The sequence below is a fragment of the Mastigoproctus giganteus genome, unplaced genomic scaffold (assembly GCF_048544385.1).
Source record: "Mastigoproctus giganteus isolate SK-2022 unplaced genomic scaffold, ASM4854438v1 scaffold_16, whole genome shotgun sequence".
Lineage (NCBI taxonomy): Eukaryota > Metazoa > Arthropoda > Arachnida > Uropygi > Thelyphonidae > Mastigoproctus > Mastigoproctus giganteus.
This window is the reverse complement of record NW_028328293.1, coordinates 894,281-911,572: the sequence shown is the minus strand read 5'-3', so window position 1 is coordinate 911,572 and position 17,292 is coordinate 894,281. Positions and strand designations below refer to the sequence as shown.

The 17,292-nt window shown below is 32.5% G+C and overlaps 1 protein-coding gene across 5 annotated transcripts in view; it reads left to right on the top strand.

Moving 5' to 3' along the window:
• The window catches only part of SpdS (Spermidine Synthase), a 227,213-nt gene that overhangs the window by 52,506 nt on the left and 157,415 nt on the right, over positions 1 to 17,292 (top strand). For 2 of the 5 annotated variants that reach the window (XM_090389401.1, XM_090389400.1), the window contains one exon: positions 6,743 to 6,890. The exons of 2 other annotated variants lie outside the window; for them this stretch is intronic. In XM_090389401.1, the coding sequence (XP_090245527.1) occupies positions 6,860 to 6,890 (31 nt within the window). In that variant the 5' untranslated portion in view covers positions 6,743 to 6,859. Of the gene's footprint in view, positions 1 to 6,730; positions 6,891 to 17,292 lie in introns of all 5 variants that reach the window. One more of the 5 variants, XM_090389399.1, reaches the window with a different exon arrangement.

Sequence of the window (17,292 nt, the reverse complement as noted above, 5' to 3'; positions counted from 1 at the left end):
CATCCAGAAACTAAATAACAATCCATGGAGTGATATCATGAAGGGTCTCCTCATCAGAAATTTTGAAGGATACCATTAGCTACCAAGGTGATGGCATCAATTTTTGGGACAGTGAAGGGTTGATATTCTTCTCTGGTTGAATGTTCTGGATGTAGGGTTTTTCAAATTACAGAGTAAATAAACAGATTGCTTACTTTTGAATTGTGGAGTTAAGTGTTTTAATTCATTTTAAATCTTATTTAATTCATGAAAGTTCAGTAGCAATATTCTTCAATATTGCTACTGAACTTTCATGACCAATTTAAAAGGCCAAATAGTGTTGGGAATTCTTCAGATGGATTCCTCTTTCTGCATGACAGTGCTCCCAAAATGGAGACAGTTGATTTATGAATTACCGTCATCCTAGCCCTATTCTCCTGATATGGCTCTTTTAAATTACTCTTTCCTGCAGCGAAAAAAAACAAAACCATTTGAAAGGATAATGCTTTACTACAAATAAATAATTAAATGCACAGATAATGACTTTTGTGCAGTTATTTATTAAAGGTTCGAGGAAAAAATGAGGGAATGTTGCAAGTGTATATAATCTTTAGAGATGATTCTGTGTTGAATGAAAGTTGATTCCTTTCCAGAATGATTTATTTTTTTCTATGATAGGTTAGAAACTTCTCAAATACACCCTCATCTTTCAGTCCATGAACTTAATTTCCCTTTTACCACAGAGCTTACTTAACCTTACCATTTGTGATTTTTTAGTTTGCACGTATTGTTGAGAACATAACCCCTGTGAATACTTTTGTGCTTCTTTGAAATGTGTGTGGCTGAAAAGCTGATTTTCATCTAATGATATAGCTTTGCAGCACCATTTCACATGGTATATTCTGCCTACTTTCTGGAAATTTGGCAGGGATTTTTTAAATTTATTTTAATAGAGAAATCAAAGAAATAACCATTTCTTAAATTATTTATAGTTATAGCTGAGTGGACAGAGCAGTTCAAAGTGTGAATCAGTTAAAAAAAAAAAAAAACAATTTTAATTGATTCATGCACTTAACTGCAGTTGAAATCTCGGGCTGTTGATGTGGGATGGCTTGAAATATAAGACTTGGGACAGTGTGTTCATGAAACTTTTTCAAATCAAAAATTTTTGATTATCTGGTTGCAGATAACACAACTGTGATAATACAGTACACAACACAACTTTAAAAATGTAAAATTTTTGCATCCTAGGAGTTTAATGATGATTTAGGAAGACATCTATTATATTTATGATCAGTTTTCTATTCTTCCTTTTTACAGCAGTCTAGTTTTACATTTCATGATTTTCTCCATGTAATGGAGCGTAAATTTCATTCTGCCATCTGTTGTCTGGGAATGCAACAAGTTAAAAATAAAATATACTACTGTATTGTACTACTGTAATACTACTATTACAATTACAGTAATCACAATGGCAATCTGTAATTGATTTTAAGAATTCTATTTAGTGATTTTGAATAAAATCAATATCGAGAAAACTCCCAAGAAAAATCAAAGAAACAAAGCATTTCTGCATGTGGATCTTGTCATATAATGAACAGTTATATAGACTGATGTAGTGGGTGAGCAAATCAGAGGGTCTTCTAATGGTAGATTTTACCTTTCAGTTATTAACTGGAACTTGTGGATAAGTGGTTTGCACAGTGGAAGAGGTTTCCTGGATATATTTGTTGACATGCTTTATGCATCAGCTTGTTAGAGAGGTAACAAGAGAAACCTTGATCATTATCAGACCTTCCATGCATTAAGAATCTCAAGAAGAAACCAACGTAGCAGTGATCATAATATATTGATGTTGGATTTAAAGCTAACCTGTCAAGGGCACAGGACTAGGAAATGGCTTTCATAAAGGTGACTACAATGGCCTCAGACAGTTTTTAAATTCTTTTCAGTGGGACCAGCTGATAATGTTACCAACTGTGTATTTTAAATGGGAAGTATTCAGAGAAGTAATCATAGAAGCAAATAAGCTTTTTATGCTGAGTGATATTGTTCAAGATTTTGTCCTAAATGGATGTCAGCTGAACTGATGAGAATAGTGGTGAAGAAAAATGCATGGGATAATTATAAATTATTGGTGAACATAAACCTAAATTAATTACAAATTAATCTGCAATCAAGTCAGAAAGAGGGGTTAGGCAAGCTAATATACAGGGTGTTTCAGTTAAACGTTTCAGAACTTCTAAGAGGGGTAGGGTACATCCTGACAACTCGAAATCATATAGCAATGTGGGGTCGGAAATGCTTTCCTGAAGCGGTATTGTACACAGAAGTCGTCGTGCGATGTCGTGCAGCACAGATTCGATTTTCGGTCAATGAATCGGCCGGTATTATGGGAGATCACCTCATTGGACCTTACCTGTTACCGTGTCGTCTAACCGGACCTATCCACTTGATCTTTCTGCAGCAAATATTGCCACAACATTTTGAGAAATGAACAGATTTCTGCATTGACGCAACAGACAATGTGGTTCCAACACGATGGAGCCCCTGCCCATTATAGCGGAGATGTTCGTAACTACCTGGATGTCACATTTGGTCAACAGTGGATTGGACGTGGTGGTCCCGTGCGTTGGCCTGCTCGGTCACCCGACCTATCATGTCTTGATTTTTATTTCTGGGGTCATATGAAATCGCTAGTTTATGACACCCCTGTTGACAATGCTGAGGAGCTGGTTGCAAGAATCGCAGTAGCTGCCGAAGAAATTCGAAATTCGCCTGGAGTATTCCAGAATGTTCGGATGTCCATGCGTCGGAGATGTGAGGCGTGCATTGTAGCCCGTGGAAGAAACTTCGAACACTTACTTTAATCATGTACCTTTTGCTTCTTTTCATGTATTATTAAAACGATTTCTCACTTATTGGCTCTTTTCTTTATGGTGCTTCTGTGTACAACACCGCTTCAGGAAAGCATTTCCGACCCCACATTGCTATATGATTTCGAATTGTCAGGATGTACCCTACCCCTCTTAGAAGTTCTGAAACGTTTAACTGAAACACCCTGTAGATTAAGTCTTTAGCTAAGTATGCAAGAAAAAATAGTAAAGAATTCTTTGCTTATGTTAACACTAGAAGGAAAGGGATGAACTGCATTGACCCACTAGATATGGATGGCATAAAGAAAGTGGAATAAATTTTTTAGGATAAAAGTAAACAAAGCACCTGAGACTTTTACTTTTATCCTAAACACAGTATTATTTTGTGTGTGCGTGTGTGTGTGGTATCGCTGGTGGCTCCTAGGCATTTGCCCATCTCCACCTTGTTCATCTGTGTTGGTGCAGAACCTCTGCAGAGTGGGCCTGAAAAAGTGTTGGTGCTTGTTTGGACCCAAACCAGCCTAATGTGCTGGTTTGGGTCCACTATCACCTGTAGTGCTGAAATGCACAAAATCCCACACCCACCAGAGACAGTGTAATACCGGTGGGCGCCAGCAATTCTACTCCCAGGTTGCCCAAACCAGGGAGCCAGCAAAAAAAAAAGCTCTGTGTAAATTAACCTATTAATTATTTTACTCAGAAATTTTGGCTCACGAAACAGTAGTATTATAGTATTGGAATCTATACAATTATATTATAAGAAGCAGCAAACCTTTGGCCCTACAATGAGAGCACCTTTGGATTCAGGAAAGGTTCCTATATATTTTAGATGTGCAAACATCTTTTATGTTCACAAAAGGGGGATCATAGGGCAAAGTCACTAATTACAGAACTGTGTTTGACTCCTGTTCCTGTGAAAATAATGGAATCAGTGATTAAAGAAGTATTGCAGGATAATCTTGACAGGAATACAAAAACCACAGCATGGATTTTTTAAGGGGAGATCTTTGCTGATGAATCTGATCAGCTACTGTGACAGTAATAAAGGAACTGGATTTAAAAAATAATTTTGACATATATACTTAGGATTCACAAAAGCAAAATTTTGATACTCTTGTGCATAAAAGAATGCTGTATAAATTGGAGTAGTGGCATTGGAGCAAGTTACTGCTATGGATAAAGTGTTGGTTTTGAGTCGCAGAAGACAAGAGGGCAGTTATAAATTGGCAATGCTCTTGGATTAATGCTATTAGTGGAATCCCTCAGGATTCATTGCTGGACCCCCTTACTGTATTTGTTAATGGTATTGATGAAGGCATATCAATCTTATTGTCTAAGTTTGCTGATGATGCAAAGGTTGGCAGATTGTTTAATGATAGGGAACAAGGCATAGAAAATTTGGACAGATTAGACTGAGAAGTGGCAAGTGAAGTTTAACCTTGATAAATGCAAGATGCTGCACTGGGGAGTAATGATCCCAGAATAACAATCGGGTTGTACCACACTCATGAAAGAGATTTCGGGGTAATTCTTACTGTCTGAAAAGTTCTGAGTGGGGAAGACAGGCTGTTAGTTAGGACAGCTCATTGAATTTTGTCAGCAATATACAGTAATTTTGCTAGCAGTGATAAGGTGATTATCTCCTTGTATAAGGCTGCATATTGAGATCCGATTGCCTCATTTTGAGAGGGATGTAGATCTGTTAGAATGGGTGTGGAGAATAACAGGATTAGTCAAAGACATAAAAGGATTCTATTACCATAGACTTCAGTTGTGCAAATTCCAACATTTGGAAACTAGACACCTGTGAGGAGGCTTGATTGAAGTGTTTAAGACTTTAAATGGATAGAGTAAACTAAATGCCAACGGCAACCTTATTATTTCTGTGACAAAGAGATGATATAAGTTTAAAATGTTCAAAATTTTACTTTCATCCAGAGAGTGATTGTTTGTTGGAACAAACTTATATCTGGTGTTCTGAAAGTGGGTAGTTTGAATAAATTTAAGGAAGAATTTGATTATTAGAGGGGAATGGAAAGATGAGGTGGAGTATATATATATATATATTTTTTTTGCTGATGCTGTTATTAGCTTGCTTCCTTTTATCATTTACTAATACTAATCATTAACCCACTTCAACCATTTCGTAGTCCATTCTTATACCGTGCTCTTCTAGCTAAAGCTGTTGTTGTTGTTATTTGGTTTTTAGGAGCATTAGCAACTAAGGCCATATTGCTCCGGGATATGCGGTGGTCATTCCCTGAATGACCTTTCCGCATCCTCCGTATTTGGTGGTGACGGGCTCGAACCCCGGTCTAATCAAGAAGCGTGTGCTACGCACTGCTGCTCCTTCCCACCTGGCTACGGAGGCGCCCTAGCTAAAGCATTGCTACTATTACATTGCTGTTATTTAATTGTAAATCTTCTGAGTTGTGAAAGAAATGAAAGAAAATTATCATGAAGATTGAATAAAAGCTGAGATTAGTTGATAAATTTGAAAGGGAAAGAATACATAACAAAACTAGCTTAAGATTATAGCATAGGCATATCAACTTTCAAATTGAGGTAAGATAGTTGTAGAATAGATGTGCAGAAATTTGCCTTTAGCCAGCAGGTGGGTGATTGGTGGAACAGACTTTCATCTTTTGTTGTGGAAGTTGATAGCCTAAATAAATTTAAGGCTGAGCTGGACAGGCATTTGGAATGAATGGAGGGGTGAAATGGGAGGGTTTTTTTTTTTTTTTTTGGCTGATGCTGCATAGGCTTGCTTTCTTGCATCATATGCTTCTACTGATGCTAATGCTAACTAAATCTAAGTTGGCTAATCCTTCATCAGCCAAGTTTTGATAGTGGTATCAGATAAATTTTTTCATAATAATTTTCTTAATACTGTAGAATTGGTTTGGCATGTTTTAGTGGACGAGTACCAAACACATAGGCCACCAAACTTCTTGCATCTGGTGGGCTGCACGTTTTCTGGGGAGGAGATGTGCTTGTGTGTGTATTAAGTATTTTCAGACATATTTCCCCTTGCACATATTTTTGTGCAAGGGGAAATATTGACCATTAAAATTTAGAAAGGTTTGTATAGGTTATGAATTTTATTTAAATTTTATAATAGTATATCTTTTTAATATCACCATTTACCTATATTTTTATATAGGTTAACCTATGAAAATTGAAAACACTTGGAGTCATATAACAAATGTGTATGATCCATAGGTCATGTGAAACACCATGCCATGTCAGTTTGACATGCCTACTTTAGGGGTGCAACTGCCAAAGCAGAGATGTGGTGTTTGCAGAATTGTTTTTCTAATTCTGTACAATTTTGTACTGGTTTTATTTTTAATATTTTAAGATTATTTTCAGTTGAACATTTATACTGTGTGAAGTGGTTTGGTCCATCATGCTATAGTGCTAATGATAACTGTAGTGCAAATAATATTTGGTGTTGCTGCTTTAGTGATAATATTGAACTGCCGTCAATTGTGGCAGAAAAAAAAATTCAGAATTATTAAATCTGATCACTATTGTTTATCTAAGAATTGAATTGTGGAGGATGATGCATACTTTGGTTAAACTGCAATAGTGGTTATAGGTTTATTTAAAAAAACAGCAAATTTTTGGTTTTTAATTTTCTTATTGGTAGAATATCTTAATCTTAAATAAAGATTTCATTATTTATATATATATATAAAAATTAAATGGACAAAAAATTTTTTTAATGTTTGTTTTGGAAAATTTATACAAACTTAAAAAGTATATATTATGCATAAGTCTTGTAACATATATTTATAAGGAAAGAAGAGGAAATAAATTTTAGTTTAACTTTTATGTGAAACATTAAAAAGAGTTTTATAATCTCAAAGCAGATATTTGAATAGCAAGAAGCTTTGGGCATTCTTCTACGCATTCTGGAGTTACTACTACTGCTTTCGCTGTGTTGACTGAAGCAAAGACTATCTGCTGTGGATGACACTTCACTACAACTGGATTTAAAGATGTCTCTCTCAACTTTTCCTCTATATGAAGGTTGGGTTGCTTTCTTTCTGCTATTGTTAACAGGTGTATTCTGGTTCAAATTATGTTAACTCTGCCTGAATTTGTCTTTAAAGACTTAATATTTTTACTAACCATGCTACTCATCAGTTACTAACACTTTGGGGATTTTCACTTTCTCTTTAATTTTCTTTCTAACCCTGTCATTTGAAGTCAATTTCTGTAATTTATTTATTGAGTGAGTGCAGATTTTTCATGATTGAACTAATATTCTTAAGTTAATTTTTCAGATAATTAAGTCATATTGAAATAGGACTTAGCAACAATGTTTATCAGCATGAAATATATTCATACAACACTATTTCTGTGTTGCTAAAGAAGATATAAAAATGCTACCTTACCAAATATTGCATAAAAATTAATTTTTTTTTTTTTTTTTTTTTTTGCATTTCTTACAATTTTATGTTTTTTGGAGATTTCATTTAAGAGTGTTATGCTAAATGGAAACATCTAACATCTTGCTTGTCGTGTCAGTTGTTGGATGAGCTAAGATGTATTTGATAAAATCATAAAATGTAATTCATGAAACAATTGCAAATCAGAAAATAAGATATTACATTCTTTATCTGGTTTTGTAGTGTGATTCGATATTTTTTCCCCTATGAGTATTCAGTTTTCGTTCTCCCCATCTGATTTAAATTTAATTATTTTTATGCTTTGTTTTATGATTTTCATTTCAGAAAATCTTAATTGCTTTTTTGTTTTCAGATTTAAATCTTAGCTCATCCTAAGATTAATTTATATTAATAAGACTTTTTTTTTTTTTTTTGCGCATTGGAATTAAAAAATTCAGTTTTAGTTTTGTTTACTTTTCACAGTAACAGATTATTAATGAAAAATTTTAGTACTGTGTTACTAATGCTTCTGCTTTGCATTATATTTATCCTAATGCATAAATTCTGTACACTGGTGCATGGGTGGAAAATTGCATGTCAGTTTGCATTTAAGTATAAATAGTGGAAACATGTTGGATATACCTACCCATTACTAATAATTTATTCCAAAATTTTCCTTAACGTTAAAGGGAAAGGATTCAACGAATGTGGTAAATATTTTCTGGAGATTTAATTCTGTTCTACCTTGATTTGTGCATTGCATATGATACGTCTTTAAAATACAGTGGAACTTGATTATAATTATAATGGAGGAGGATTTTGCCAGAATATATTATGGTTTAAAGTTCATTATAAGTTATTGCATCCAGATTTTAAAAGGAAGCTTTTGAAATAAAAGCTATTCTAATAAATGCTTGATTTATCAGAATAGTTGTTATTCATCAGAAACAATATTTTCTAAAAACCACTGTAGCTTAAAGTCACACTTTGAAGTTCACTCAGTCACTGTAACTTAAGCCACACTTTGGATACAATACAGTGTGAACATTTGTTCATACTGTATTGTATCATATCCAAAGTGACTTAAGCTAATTTACTTATGCTGTTTTAAAAACATGTTTGCATACATGCATAAAATATCTTGTATAATGTAAAATTCATTTGTACCTCCAAGATCTGCTAATCCATTTTCTGGCTATTTTTGGGAAACCGGATGAATCTGAAAAAGTACATAAAAATCGGTAAATTTAGTTTTGAGATTGGCTACTTTCTCTTGCCGACCATCTGAGCTTTCCTTCTAATTAGTACTTCCATCTAGCTAATGGTATTTTTTTTTAGTACTTTAGTGTAATACGAAGTCATGTGAAGCAATCCTATTATTTTTTGTAACTGTTGGAGTGTAACAGTTCACTTATAAGTATTTTCCTAATGGGAGGGTACCTGGTTGAATAATGAGAGGACCTTTTAGTAGTAGTTAATCTATTTGAATTATAAAAAAAATTTGGAAAGTAATACAAATAGATCAACTACTAACTAATGAGAACAGTTATAAAGAGACCATTATAGATAGGTCTTTTTATTCGCCCATCTATCCTCCCATCAGGAAGGATGGATGGGTGGAAGCCACTTAAGTGAATTGTTACACTCCAGTAGTTACAATCTGAAGAATAAGAGATGTAATAAAATCAGAAATATGATTATAAAATATATAACCATAATTATAAAATATAATTTCCAATTTAATAAAAAAAAATCATTTTGTCTCACACATGGAAAAATGCTATTTAATATACAGTAATATCACCAGAGTAACAAAGCAGTATACAGTAAGTGATAGTAATACTAGCATATTTGTAATATGCAAAAAACAGGATATGTAAAAACATGAAATCTGTTTATATTAAATAAGACTAAATTAGAGTAGTAATCACACTAAAAATTTAAAAACTAATTACTGCACTTATTTAAAAACTAATTACTGATAGGGAAAACTCCTATTATTGTATAAATACAAAGTAGAACTGTCTGTTTTTATGTCTTATACCACATTACATAGGCCTAAATATAAATAGAATAATGACCACTCATATTAGAGTGGCAGAATAACCACTTATATTAAAGTGGCAATATACAATAATCAAAAATAAAATTTAAGAGAGGAGGAGCTAATTTTACTTTCAGCTGGTAAGCTGAAATTAAAATTAAAGGGACTGTTGGTCATCTGAGATATGCCTTCATTGCTTTGTCTTTTTGAAATGGCCGAATGTATGGTTTGAAGTTACTGCTATGCAAGCACCCATGCTTTTTGATAAAAGTGAGATTTTTGACTTGTGTGCCTCAATGGTTTTTGATAAAAAATGAGATTTTGGAAAATTTAACATATTAAAATAGTGCTATGCTATGAAAGCCAATAAATTTAATAAATATAATCATCAATGTCCATAGTTGTAACACTTATATTAATTTACAATTTTGGTGATAGTTACTACACTAGTTACTTTTTACACACTAAATTATACACTAGTAATGATTATAAAAAAAAAAAAAAAAAACAACAACAATAAGAAAGTTAAAATATGTTGAGAAGGTCCAAATTAAAATAAGAATAAAGACTGGGCATGACCATAGCAATATGGGTATGTTTCTACAGCTAAAAATGATACATAATAATAGTCAGTGGCAACCCAAAGGTCGCGGGTTCGAATCCTGCCTCGGGCTTGGATCAAAGTACTGCAAAAATCTTGGGAGGTGTATTATGGCCACAGAAGCCGATGTGCCAATAACTACCAAAGAAAAAAAAAAAAAAATAGTCAGTGGAATGACCAGCTGTGCATATGTACAAGTTGTCCCCTTGTTGATTTTAGTAGTGTAATAGAGTAATAAGCTAACCCCCACCTAACATATCCTCCTTATTTTTGTCATACGCAATCAATGACTAAGTTAAGTATGGTTGTATGGTTATCCTTGGGCCATCTAACATTTGTGTAATGTTCTGTTTATGTGGAATTTAATAAATATTAAATTTATTAATAGAGTAATTTGGAAAACTAATTGCTTGGAAGTTGAACACACTTCTCTTTTATCATAAATTTTTATTCTGATATTGTCGTGTTCTTTGGAAATAAATATTTCCAGGTTAATTAGCTGAAGGTGGCTGTTTGTGTTGGTACATGCTATAACCAAGCCAGGTAGGCATGTGTGTTGGTGTTATTACATAGTCTTTATGCACTTCCTTTAACTTCTCTTTCAGTAACTTAATATTAAAATCCCTAGAATGTATATTACACCACTCTCCGTTGTTTATACCACAGATTTAGATACATAATTCCATTGTTTATACCACAGATTCGGATATACTGCAGGTCTTTCTGCTTCACTTTGCTGTTGAAAGAAATTCTGAGAAAAATATTACTTTGCTTTTGCAAACCTTGCACTGTAGGAGGTTTCCCCACCTGACCTAGTTCCACAAAACATTTGTACATTCAGCGCAACGGCATTTGGAAGAAAAAAAAAAAAAAACCACCCCGAACCGAAAACATTACTGTTTTTAGATAACTGTCTGGCACGCCTGCTTCTGACAGTCTCATATCCAATGATGAAAAGATTAGGACTATGTATTTACCAAAAAATACCACAGCATTAATTCAGTCCCTTGATCAAAGAAACATTTATAATTTTAAGGTGCGAGCTACTTTTATTGTTGCTATCCTCAGATTGTGATGTTCCTGAATTTCTAAAAATGTTGACTTTAAAGAAAGTAGCATACAAAATTGGTTTTGCTTGGGAGAGTATTTTGAAAGATTCAATCCAAATTTGTTGGAGAAAAAGCAGTTTTCTGAGAACAGCTGATGGAGAGAATCAAACTGTGACAGATAAAGAGCAAAATGGTGGATAAATTGCTATATATTGTGAACTACAGGCAGTTAGAGATATCCTCAAGAAGCAGGAACTGACAGAGAATTTGATCGATCAGTGGGTTGATATTGACAATGAAGAATTAGTGTTTCACTTATTAACAGACGAAGGCATTGTTGAAAGAGTCACCTACGAGAAAAGGATAGAGGGAAGTGATGTGGAAATAGAACTAAATAAAAAAGGAAGTGGTGTGGAAATAGAACTAAATAAAAAATTCTCCTGTTAAAAAAAACAATTCAGACTTTTTAAAGAAGTGAAAAAATAAATCGCTCTAATTTTTTTATATTGACTTATTACAATATGTTTTTTGTGAAAATAAAGGATTTTTGAAAATTTTGTTCATTCGTGTCATGCATGACAATAAACACAATATATATTGTGTTTGTTGTCTTGTATGACACGAATACGGTACTGTATATGCATAAATAACAAAAGCATGTCATGCAAGGCTACTTTGCTACTATACTTCATTCCATATGGATATATTTTTTTTGTTAGTTTTTAAAAAAACTAAAAAAGTACCATAGTTTTGCATTCAGTACAGTTACTGAATGCAGATCTACATTTATCATGTTCAGTAATGTAACATTAAAAGAATTCTTAGACTTTTAGAGAATCAGTGAATTAGAGAAAAATTGTAGATAGCAGTTGTCTTATGTGAGTCACATGATATTTATATAATATATATATATATATATATATATTTAGACTAACTTGTGTGCTTCATAGGATGCATTTGTAAATTTGGCTTTTAAAAATTCAAAACGGCAGAGGGGAAGTAGGCACTGCTGGTTTCTTTTTAAAATTATGAAATTGTTAATTAATAATAATTAAATATTATTACAATATATAATAATTAATATAATATTAATTAAAATAATAATTAACCAATATTATTTATTATTAATTTCCAAATACCAGTTCTCACTGTTTTACCTATTTCCTAGGCTATGTGATATGTTCCACACTAGCTCACAGTGTATTACAGTAGTGTAGAGTCCTGTGCAGGTTCACTTAGACTTGCATTGTTCATACCCGTTAAAAAAAAAAAAAAAAAAAAAGACTTATTAAAAAAATTTGTATTAAATTTTCTACATATCGGTAATAATGCAGTAATTAGCTTTAAATTAACTCACTCAGTCAGTAATATTAATATATTTTTTATATACATAAAAAAAACAAAACCTGTTAAATAAAAAAAAAAAAACATTAATTTTACAAATTTTTTGGTTAGTGGCTGTGTGGAAACAGGATATCAATAGTTTTCAGGTTCAACAGTATCCTTTCTTGAATTGGAAATCCAGATGCAGAAAATTCTTTTGTTTGCTGCTCCATTGCCAGGAATAGAAAGAAATAAAACCCTCCCATTCTGTAACAGAGAGAAATAATGTAGCTGATAAAGACTGAATGAAACTGTATAACCTAAAATATTACCTGTATGATTTATGCAAATCGCTTAATTGGTCAAAACTACAATGTCAGTTCACGTTTGGGGGGGGGCAAGTTCACCCATATCCTCCCACAATTCCCAGCCTTGATTTCTAACTAAATAGTTATTTTTTTCTTAATTATATATTATTTTAATTATTCTATTATTTTTCTATATCCTTCGACGAAGTTGTCTGTGCACCATAAAAATTCAAATCTTTATATCCACATTTTTAAACTTATTACCTCAAAGGGGGCTGGTTTTGAACATACAGGTTGTTTTAATAAACAAAAAACAATGAAAATGCAGGCAATTCTTTGTGTAACCATAAGCAACATAAAGTAAATAGTAATATTGGATTTCACTCAGTGAATGAGATCCTAAAAAGTTAGTGCAAGTTGCAATTTGTAGGAAATTTTTAATGATGTTCCCTTTCAGTTTTGTATTGAAGGATTTTGTTTTTAATGTTGATTCAATTTCTAATTCTGCAGCACTGACTTTAGGGTTACTTGTGTTATATAATAACAGGAACATCATAATAAGAGATTAGTATTAGTAGTGGTAAATGATGCATGAAAACATCTTATAGAGCATCAGCCAAAAAAAAATTCATTTCACCTATCCATCCTTCCAATAGTTTGTCTAGTTCTGCCTTCATAAATTGAAAAAAGGATGTGTATTTATTTATTTATTTATTATTATTTTTTTTTTTTTTGAGAGAGAGAGAGAGTTAAAAATAGTTTTTTAAATCTAGAAAACTAGGTGTATGTATGTAGTTTATAAATATATCAGTGGAAGTGTTGTGCATATTACAATTTACACACTAAAACTATGCTGCATTACTCAGAAAAAAAAAATAGTTATTTCATGAGTAAATATATTAATTTCTGGTATAATGGTATTAAATTAGTTACATTCAAAAGCCGAAACTGCATGTGAACCACAAAATTACCATAGATCTGACCCATGGGTCGCTGTGGGTGAGCCAGTGCAGGCCTATACAGTAGTATGTATTTAATTTTTAAGGTGACTCAGTTTGCTGAAATTCCATTGCACCATTTATGTCTCATAATAATTAAAAAATTTTGGACAATTGCAACCCCTATATTGTAGGTGGGTTCAAACCATGATCTTTGTTTCTTAGGTAGGAATGCTACCCACCAGACAAATCCAGCAGCATGGGCTGATACCAAGTTTGAGCCCATGGCTTCTAATTAGAGTGAGGGTCAGAGACCTGACATGTGGTCTCTAATCTTCACTCTGTGGCGATTAGAGACCACAGCTACTGTGTTCGCTGATTAAAAGATATTTTAATATGATTTCCAACAATATTTTTAGATTAATTTAGTTAGCAAAATATTTAGTTAATAAAAAAGCATACTTATCTTATTATGCAGTGCAGTTGAAGGATTGCCCTGAATTCTCACTGATAAAATTAAAGTTTTGTCTTTGATTGTGTGACTGCATTAATTATGTCATCAGCTCACCTGAGCTTTCTGAGTACAGAATACATAAATAATATAAATTACCCTTCACTCGAGTATTAAGGTTGCATAACTTTCAAAGGCGTCTCCGTAGCCAGGTGGGAAGGAGCAGCAGTGCGTAGCACACGCTTCTTGATTAGACCGGGGTTCGAGCCCGTCACCACCAAATACGGAGGATGCGGAAAGGTCAAGGGAATGACCACCGCATATTCCCGGAGCAATATGGCCTTAGTTGCTAATGCTCCTAAAAACCAAAAACAAAACAAACAAAACAGAAGCATAACTTTCAAAGAAAGTTAAAAATTCAAATCAAATCTTTATATCCATATTTGGAATTTTCAAAAATCTGACTGGATTTATGAGATTTACTGTATTTATTGAGCTACTGCATTTTGTTTATCATTTAATTCAGTTTCATCATCCTTTGGATCAAAGCTTTATTAGTTAGTTGGAAATGCAGATAAGAGAATACAGCATTTAATAGAAGATTTTAGACAGTTTATACATAAATGAACACATTATTAGAAATGATCATGGAAAATGTAAATATATGCATGTACTCCTTGAAGCCCATATAAAAAAAAAAAAGAAAAAAAGTATACAAACACATAATTGTGGAAGGGTTTAACATCCAGATTCTGCTTAGATGACTAGTCGGTTAATTAGTGATCTCTCTCAATCCCCCCCCCCAAAAAAAACTTGCTCTAATCTGTATCATACAGGTGCTTGATTTCTACTGAATGTTTTTTTGTAGATATTTTCTTGAATTACTAGTAATTCTACTTATTACTAATAATTCTAAACAATTTGATAATGTAGTTTTTATAAAAACTATATGAGAATGAAACTTATTGAATTAAATTGCAGATAGATAAATGGATGAAAATAATTTTATATAACATATTTATAGCAAAAACAGTTTACAGAACGATCATGTTTACTGTGTGGAACTTGATCTGACTGAGTCAGTTTACATTAAAATTATTTCATAAAATGCAGTATAACCAGATGTTTCTCTATTTTAACTTCATTTTATTTTTAGTTTTATTGGTATTGCTTTTTCTTTTCCTTTTCTTCATTTTTATATCTCTTTAAATCACCTGGTAACTAGCCAGTAAATCAATTATATCTGACTGATTTATTGGCTAGTTACCAATTTCACTAGCACACTGAATTCTTCCTGGCCCATCCCAAATAAAACATTGGAAATTACATAAATGATAACATTTCTCCTCCTTGAAAATGAGAAATTGATTTGAAACAATTTGAAACAACAGTAACTCCAACCTGTGATCTGTGATGTGCATTTTAATACCAAATAGAAATGACCATGAGAAAAGATTGGGTTGAGAAGGCCAGGTTGCAAGTCTACATAACCAACAGTATTTTTTAAAAAATAAATATAAAGCAGACTCTCGATTTACTGGGATCAGATTAACAGGGACACTTCAAGACTCTGAATTAAAAAAAAAAAAAAAAAAAAAAAAAACAACCAAAAATCATAAAATTCAAGTAATAACTAGAACCTGCTGCTCAAAAAAAAAAAAAGAAGAAGAAATGATTAGTTTGTTTTAGTGCGTTGATTGTTGTGTTCTGTTGCACTACAACAAAAAGACAACTTTTGTTTCGTTATTTATGTCAGGGATGTCGAATTTTTTTTTATAGTAAATATATATATATATATATATTTTTTTTTTGTTTAGAAATCGCAAAAATGATGGATAAACGCAAAATAGTTGCGCTTTCACTTAAACAAAGACTTGAAATTATTCAAAAGTTTGGAAACTGTGCATCCGTTAAATCTCTAATGAACCATTATAATGTTGGTGACCAAACCATACGCTTCTTGATTAGACCGGGGTTTGAGCCTGTGACCACCAAATACGGAGGATGCGGAAAGGTCAGGGAATGACCACCGCATATCCCCGGAGCAATATGGCCTTAGTTGCTAATGCTCCTAAAAACCAAATAACAACAACAGCCACCAAACCATATGCAACATTGTAAAAAATAAAGGGAAGCTATTTGATTTAAAATCAACATCGCAAAAAATAAAGGGAAGCAGTGTATTGGACACGCGAGTAGTGCATGTAAGTTTTTTTTTCATTTTTTATCTATCGCCATATTTTTTACATAGGTTGCTGAACATTTTTCGATACAGTAAGTCCCCGACTTACGCAACTATGGATTTATGTAAATTTTTTGTTAACTAAATTTTTTTTTTAGGATTGTAAAATTTAAAAAAAATAAATAATAATAATAATCAATAATGACGATCACGGGGCACGCACAAATTGCACAAGTGAGATATGGAGTAACAAGCAAAAAATAGGAAAGAAGAGAAGATTCTTATAATATATTTATGGTTTTTTTTTTTTATGTGACTGAAGATTTCTGTGAAGGGGACGCACGCTTCAACATAATAATGTAAAAACCCACACAGTTGAAGCTATAGGTATTAACACAAATACAATAAGATAGAGTTTAATACCCGTTTATAATTAGATGCACAAACAGAAAAGCCCGGGAAGTGCAAATTGTTTTATGGCAGAAATGCCCAGAAATGTTCTTTAGTAAAATGTGAGCTCGCGCAGTGTGATAATAGTGAGTTTTCGCCTTAACCCTGTGAAGTTCTTTACAGAAAATTTCATTTTGACTGTTATCATGGTGCTGATTAAGAGAATAAGTGACAGCGGTACTAGTAAATCTACCAAGAAAAGGAAAGCGATCGATTGGATCTAAAAATTAAACTGATAAGGATGTATGAAAATCGTCAAACATTAACAAGTATCACACTGAATTCAGATTTGTCAATAATAATATAGTAGCAAGATGTTATTAGTCATTCCCGAGCTATGTAAAACTCAACGAAGTAAGAAGTTACATCTTACATTACTATTACATATGTCGAGGACTGCTGTATTTTTGGATTAACCATGAAATCGATTATCCAGGATTTGTTTTTTACCATCTATCCCGGAAAATTGAGAGTCTACTGTAGTTATATAATTGTAATTTATAATATATAATTATAAATTATATATTATATTTACTTTTGATTTATAATTATAAATTATTTTGATTATATTCCATTATCTGTTATAAAGCAATATTATTTACTGCTACACGCACGCGTGCACACACATGCACTTTATTATAAGTCAGTTATTTTAGGGAGTTTCAGAATTTCCCTAAGACTCATTTCGTTATTA